Raw genomic sequence first — 7953 nt, 5'->3', positions numbered from 1 at the left:
CAACACTCCTCTGTTTTCCAAAAGCTCACCATCATTAGTTGAGAGTTTATGGTTAACATCAATAGGTGTAGAAATAGGTTTGACACCAAGTTTCTCAGTCTTCGTGAGAAGATATAACACACACTTCCATTGGGAGATGAAGATGTCATCTTTAGACTTAGCAATTTTGATTCCCAAGAAAGATCTTAATTCCCTTAAATCCTTAATTTTAAATTATGATTTAAGGAATGTCTTGAGTGCTTGAACTTCCCCTGTATCACTCCTTGTAACAACAATATCATCAACATAAAGTCATAAACAATGAGGAAGGTAACTTGAGTGCCTCTCCTCTTCACAAACAAGGTATGGTTGGACTATGTCTGTATATATCTCAGGTATGATTTTTACGAAGTGCTTTTATTTCAATTTTCATAGCCTCCCTCCATTCTGTCTTAAACAAGGCCTCTATAGCTGACTTGGGTATAGGCTGAAAAAAAAGATGGAGGCTAAGAAAAAATAATAAGATGACAATAACAGGTGTTTGGAAGTACAATGCGTTGTACATTTCCTCTCACCTTTTCTCATAGAAATATGCAAGTTCAAGTCTGGGAAGGGAGGTTCTAGAGTAGGTGGTGAAGGACTTGTCCTCTCTTCAAGGGTTGAGAGTGTCCGAGGCTCAACTGTAGATGAGAGAACAATCTGATCATGTTGTATCCTTTGTCTCCAGTACCACCTCTGAACATAGTATGAATAATGAAAACTAGAGAACTAGTAGGAAGAGGAGTAGGAATGGTATAACTAAGAGGCAAAGGCTCTGCCAATAGAACAGAAGAAACCATAGGAGACTCAAACTCATAATCAACAAGAGAAGACAGAGGAAGTGGTCAAGCAAACAATTCAATGAAATGCTCCCCCTCAAAAGGATGACCATAAAATGGAAGTGACTCTACAAATGTAACATTCATGGAGACAAAACGAGTTTCACTAGTGGGATCAAAGTAGTAATAGCCCTTTATGTGGAGGCATACCCTAAGGAAATGCACTTCTAGGCCTTGGAGTCAAATTTAGTCTCTGAGAATTAGAGACATGAACATAACATGTACACCCAAAGACACAAGGGAATAGGAAACAATTCACTCTCTTAGGAAACATGACAGCAAAAGAAGATTTAAACCCCAAGACTTGAGAAGGCATGCGGTTAATAAGGTGGGTAGTTGTCATCACTGCATCACCCCAAAACCTCATTGGAACATGGGTGGCAAAAAGGATGATCCTAGTTATTTCAACATGTCGGTTCTTTCTCTCTACAACCCCATTCTGTTCCAAAGTACAAGGACAAGAACTTTGATATATAACCCCAAACTTCTCAAAGTATGAAACAAGATCCTTCTCAAAACAATTCTTAGCATTATCCGATCAGAATAAATTGATGTAGGTATCAAATTGGGTAAGAACGAATTCATGAGACTGCTTTACAAGTTTGGATACTTTAGTATGAGAACGCATAAGATAAAGTCAGGTGTAATGAGAAAATTATCAATAAACAAAATAAAATATTTATAACCACCCATGCAAGGTAAATGGTATGGCCCCCATACATTAGAGTGAACAATATGAAAATGAACTATAGCTCTTTAATTACTTGTAGAATAAGAGTTTTTACAATACTTTGACAACTTGTATGACTCACATTGTAGACTTGACAAATTAGTTTCTTTAAACAAAGTCAGAAACAAAAGACTCAACAAAAAAAGGAATATAAACCAAACGATAACGACATAACATAATACGATTGACTAACTCTGAAACATCTAAACCAAAAACTGCCTTGGGGGTGATACAAGTATATCTCATTCACCTCATGGATACTCTAAATCACATTTCTGAGAGTTCATGTCCTGAAAAACACAATAAAAATGTAAAAATGTCACACTTCAATTTAAAGATTTTGTCAAATTACTAGTTGAAAGAAAATTAGTGTTTAATTTAGGAACATGAAGGACTGGAGATAAGGTAAGGGTGTCTAAAGCTCTAATATTTCCCTTGCAAAAGATAGGAGCAAAAGAGCCATCAACAAGGGTGATCTTATCTCGACCAAATAAAAGTTGGTAAGTAAAAACTAAATGGGACACACTAGTCATATGGTCAAAGGCACCGGAATTAATTATCTAAGGGATCCTACGATTACCTAATATAGAAGCATGATTTGCAATAGCACAAATACCTAAATGGGCATATGAGAATGAAGAAGGAACTATCTCTGATGATGTAGGTGTTGTGATAGTAGACTCTAAGTGACTAATTATTTGACCATACTTCTCATACTCAGCCTAGCGGCTGCTAGTTGCTCTCCCACTAACTTCTCACCATTATGCCCATATTCACTTTGTGAGGAGGTGGTTACATTTGCATTTCCACCTTTCCCTTTTTCATTCATTTTTCCATTGATTGCATTCTCAAGTCTGACAAGTATAAGCCCCAAATGCAGCTTCCAACAGGTGACTTTAGTATGCTTAGACTTCTTGTAGTATTCACAAACAATATCATTCTTCCAAGTGATGACCTTCAGCTTCATCCTGACATTAGCATAGTGATCCATCAATGACTCTACAGACTAAACTTGTCTCTTGCTCTTCTCACTACTCACCATAAACCTAAGATAAAGTCACCTCATCCTTCACCAAAACATTCTATCTCACAATATCATACTTTTGGTTATGTCTGGTAAGGAACTCAAAAACCTGATTTTTTTCTACCGACTTCCTATGTGTTTCAACATCCTTTGTGCACCCCCAAACCACTATCTCCATCAAATCAATCTCCTGCCAAAGAGATTTTAGCATTGACAAGTAAATGGCTAAGAGCTTATCCTCCTGTTTTAGATTATTTACATCATTCTTCAATTTGTATACCCAGGCAACATTCAATTTTTGGAAATAAATCTCTATGACATTATCCCACACCTTTGTGGTTTCAACCATAAGTAGTGCTAGCTAATATGTGGTTACATAGAATTCACTAACCAACTCACTACTATGTAATTCTCTTGCATCCACCTTTATAAGTAGGGCTATCCTCCCCATGTTTCTTTTTGCTCTTGGTAATGTAACCTAATTTACCTCTACTACACACATGTATCTTAATTGACTGAGACCAAGCTAAATAATTGGTCACATCTAGCTTCATAGTGGTCACTGCCCCAAAAGATTCTTCATTGACCCCCATGTCCAAACCCATGATCTGTGGAATATTTGGTTTCTCCTCTAGTTTGCTACATTGAGTGAAACGGAGATCAAAGTAAGTCTCAACTAAACTAGAATTGATATCCCAAGCACAGAGTTACTCTTCAAACAACTAAATCTAGAGTTTCACATGACTCACTCAAATGGGAGAAGAGGAGAAAGTTTAACCACTCATACCAGAGGTTTCAGAACCCTGTCCAACTCAAATCGCCCTTAATGGAAATCAAAAGGCTACCCTTTGATCCCCAAGCGCAAGATTCAAAGTGTCTCTAGGACCTATAACTAGTTTTCTCCAATTGTCTAGAGTTTTTTGAAAAAAACTCCAAAAACCTACCTTGGGCTTCAACTAGGGATGAAAAACTTCATAAAACCTCTCCAGAAACCCTCCCAACTAGGCTACATAAGGTGCTCTCTAATCATCCGATCAACTCTCCATAAACACTATGTATAGGCAAAGAGAGAAGAAAGAAAAGAATGTGAGAACCTACTCTGATACCAAGTTGTAAATCACACCTGCAATAATCTGAATTAAAAGAAAAAAAAAACAAGAGAAAAGAAGGAGATTGAAGAGAGAGAAGTGATGGAGGAAGAAGATGGAAGTAAAGGAAGAAGAAAAGAGAGTAGTTATAAACCTCTCTTCAGCCCCCAATGATTTTTTTTTATTCTTTTGTTGTAAAAAATAAGGACAAATACATGAGTGCCCTTAGTAGGGCATCTATCACTAAAGACAACAATAAAAAAAATAAAAAAAATAAAAAAAAAAGATGAAACAGGCCCATAAATAAGGCCTAATACCTAATAACACGTCATAAATATAACTAAAAACAAAACAAAGAAACTAAGGCCCATTTGGCCCATTATCTCTACAGTTTTTAACTTTCAAAATTTACAATTCACCATCAACCTAAGGAGCAAGTGGGTGGCAAATGAAATTTCTTCAATTCTCATTGCGGGCAATCATTTAATTTTATCGATGCCTCCATTTTCACTTTTTTTCTCATTGGCTTAGTGCTTCCAATTTTTTTACTACACATACTGATATATGGTCTCCCTTAAGGCTGTCTTTGAAATGGCCAGAGTCGAGTCTACGCTCAACTTCTGACACACATGTCATTGATCCAAACAGCCGAATCGTTGGAACCATTATCTAATCACAATTCCGGATATAGTTTTAGAAATTCTTCAAAAACCATTTGACTTGATCCAAAAATCAAACCTACATGGTTGAACCATTGATCCATTTGACCTGGTCACTGGGTAATTGGTTTGCCAATAAAACGTCATGAAACTTTCAAAGGCTATAACTTTGTGCCCAGTAATCTGATTGGGGTGATCTTATATCAATTTTAGATACCTTTTCGAGAACTACGTGTTCCAAGGGGCTGAAGGCACCTTACCCCATTGATCTTAATATCTAACGATTTCTTGCAAAGGCGGAGAGCCGGACTCAGAGGAGCCCCGGATATCACCAAAGGATCCATATGAAACCACATGCATTATAAGCCAATATAAGAGTCTCAATGAAGACGACTGGGGCAGGAAGTTAGGGAAGCTGGATATCTCCAAGTTTTTCACTGATGTGAAGAGAGTCATAGGCGACCAAATGGATGGGATTTCATTGAAACAACTAACGGAGATGTCTGGTGTACCAATGGCTACCTGATCAGGGACATCCCATTCTTGATTATCATCACACCCCAACATCCACGCTCATGGTGTACCATGGCTGCACACCAAACTCAATCAACTACTCAATGTAACGTCTGATAAGAGCCCCACGCGGATGATGATGATAATGACCGATTTGTGTAATGCTAATATCCCAGTCAGGATAAATTAGAGATGATTCTGTTGAAGATTTTGCAACTGTACCAAGGTTTAGCTATGTGATTGCTTAGTCTGAAATTATTCTGGGTTTTTTTTTTTGTATTGCTCACCATGCCACGGATGGTGGTTCAATTTCGTATTAGAACAAGGTTGCTCCAACATGGTAAAGAAACATTGCCGAACTTTTAACAGAAGGATGAAGCATTAAGGTTTTCCAAAGAACAAAAATAGTTTTCATGTGTTTTAACTCAGCCAAACACTTGCTGAGTTGCTTTTTCCTCTCCCAACCATAGTCCATAGCAAAGTACTTTCACCTACTTCTGAAGTGATAACAGTGATAATTGTTCTTCAATGGAGCAATCAACATGACAGGAGGACCGGCATGAAGAAGGAATTAGAATAAGGCCAAGGCACCGCTGTTCCATTGGAGAAGGTGAGGTGCGCCGGGTGCTGCGGTATTCCACTGCATCTTGGAGAATTATGTTGCCCTGCTTGTCAATACAGTGGAAGGCACCCAAAAAGAACCTGCCATCATTAATGCCAACTAGCATTCGGTGGTTGAGCAGCTTCTTCACACGACCAACAAGAGGAGAGTTGTTTGTGTCATTTCCAAAGTGAACTGAAGAAGGATCCACATGTTGTTCCATGTCTTTACCTACAACCTTTGGAAAAGAATGGAAAAATACAAGATGTTTATCTGCCCCCCGGTGTACCAACAGAATTGGGATAAACCTCAAACTTGTGACATGAAAGACGATTGCATGTCACAACCCAACCATGGGTATTGCCTTCACTGCACCAAACAGAATCTACAAGTTAACAAAACAGAAAATGGCTATGCATTGTTAAAGTAGTACAAAAAGTCTGTTGACATAGTAGCAGTATTTAAATCAGGAAAAAAGAAAACGAGAGCCATCGGATGAGTTAAATGAAATATGCAAAACGAGTAAAGCGAGACAGCCTTTTGATATGTCCCGGAAATCTCACACACAATTCACAGGCACACAGCAAGAATACACAGCTCAAATGAAAAGAAACTTGTATTCATTCAATGGAGAGTAATAACAGTTGGTCGGTTCTTTGAGAGACCGCCGGCTCTCCCAAACACTCAAAATGTTTTTCTCTGCCCCCCCTCCCTATCCAGAAACTCCCGTATAATATTCCCTCCTGACATCCTAACTAACTCCCTCTAGAAATATTCCCTCCTGACACCATAACTAACTCCCTCTAGAAATATTCCCTCCTGACACCATAACTAACTCCCTCTAGAAATATTCCTTCCTGACATCCTAACTCCCTCTAGAAGTATTCCCTCCTGACATCCTAACTCCCTCCCTCTAGAAATATTCCCTCCTGATATCATAACTAACTCCCTCTAGAAATGGCCAGCTGGCATAGCTACGATAAGCATACCAATATCTAAACATTTCCCTCCTTAACCGACTGCTGACCTGGGTTACGCTGCCCTTTTCCTCTCCTAGCATATGTAAGGATAATTGGGGGCCTATCATTACCCGCCACCCAAAGTCTAACCTTGTCCTCAAGGTTAAAATGAGGAAATTGGTCTCGAAGCAAGTCAAAGGGCTCCGAAGAGTCTTCAAAATCAGGCAAGTCCTGCCAATGAATAAGCACTTCCAAACTTGTAAGTCCCAGAAAACCGCGAAGAGCTTTAAGTGAAGATGGTTGGGGCCAATCAACCATAGCCTGGACTTTAGAAGGATCGGCAGAAACACCAGTCGCACTGATAATATGACCCAGGTATTCAATGCTAGGCTGAGCAAAGATACATTTCTTCGAGTTAGCAAAAAGACAGTGGGCACGCAATACAGAAAAAACCTGTTGAAGGTGATCCAAATGGGCAGCTTCGGAAGCACTATAAACCAGAATATCATCGAAAAACACCAGAACAAAGCGACGAAGGAAATTATGGAAAACAGTATTCATTAACGACTGAAAAGTCGATGGCGCATTAGTAAGACCGAAGGGCATGACAAGGAACTCATAATGGCCCTCGTGTGTGCGAAATGCGATCTTGGAGATATCCTCACTGCGGACACGAATCTGATGGTAGCCCGATTTAAGATCAATTTTGCTGAAAATAGAAGCACCATGAAGCTCATCGAGAAGTTCTTGATAACCGGAATGGGAAACTTATCCGGAACCGTGGCACGATTAAGGGCTCGATAAACAACACAGAAACACCAGCTTCCATCCTTTTTCTTGACTAAAAGGACCGGGCTTGAGTAGGGGCTCATACTTGGTTGAATAATACCCGCAGCCAGCATCTCAGAGACAAGGCGTTCAATTTCATCTTTCTAGAACTGAGGGTATCTGTAAGGATGAACAAAGATAGGGGAAGCGCCTTCACGCAAGACAATAGCGTGCTCCCTAGCCCGAGTAGGGGGTAAACCCGTAGGCATATCAAAATCGTCTTTGAACTCATCTAGTAAAGAAGAAATTGGTAGGGACAGGGGTGTAGACAAAGCAGAGTCCAAAGAAGAACCCACCACCTACAAATGTCTCAGTTCCAACAAAACCCCTTGTCCCGCATGTTGCAAGTTACGCATCATAGCGTGCAAAGACACTTGAGAAGAACAGAGAGAAGGGTCGTCGCCCTGTAGTTTCACATGGATATCCCCCAAATTGAGCTTCATAGACATGTTACCCCAATTCATCACTGAATCACCGAGAGATGCTAACCATTGAAAACCAAGAATGACATCCGTAGAACCCAATTTCAAAGGGAAGAAATCTGTAATGACATCCAATTCAGGTAAGTTGAGGCAAACTTGACGGCAGACTCCAGAAGTTCTCACCTCATCGCCATTACCCATCTGAACTCCAAACTCGTGTGTAGGAGTACGAGGCAATTTCAACTCCTCAATTAAAGCTTCAGAGATAAAAT

The 7953-nt window shown here is 39.5% G+C and overlaps 1 protein-coding gene across 1 annotated transcript; it reads right to left on the bottom strand.

The window, feature by feature from the left end:
* Positions 1-5212: 5212 nt before the first annotated feature.
* LOC148865504 (Small nuclear ribonucleoprotein family protein) lies at positions 5213-5833 on the bottom strand. The gene has a single exon (XM_088976129.1). The coding sequence runs from the start codon at positions 5693-5695 to the stop codon at positions 5363-5365; it is 333 nt and encodes a 110-aa protein (XP_088832255.1). The 5' UTR covers positions 5696-5833; the 3' UTR covers positions 5213-5362.
* Between the last annotated feature and the right edge of the window lie 2120 nt (positions 5834-7953).

This window comes from Nelumbo lutea, chromosome 3 (assembly GCF_056320005.1).
Source record: "Nelumbo lutea isolate HS-2025 chromosome 3, American lotus-T2T, whole genome shotgun sequence".
NCBI classification, from domain to species: Eukaryota; Viridiplantae; Streptophyta; class Magnoliopsida; order Proteales; family Nelumbonaceae; genus Nelumbo; species Nelumbo lutea.
The sequence above is the reverse complement of the archived record's forward strand: the minus strand, read 5'-3'. Positions and strand labels throughout refer to the sequence as shown.

What these genes read in the sequence shown, in the direction of transcription:
- LOC148865504 (XM_088976129.1), bottom strand. Translation starts at nt 5,695, where the DNA reads ATGGAACAACATGTGGATCCTTCTTCAGTTCACTTTGGAAATGACACA.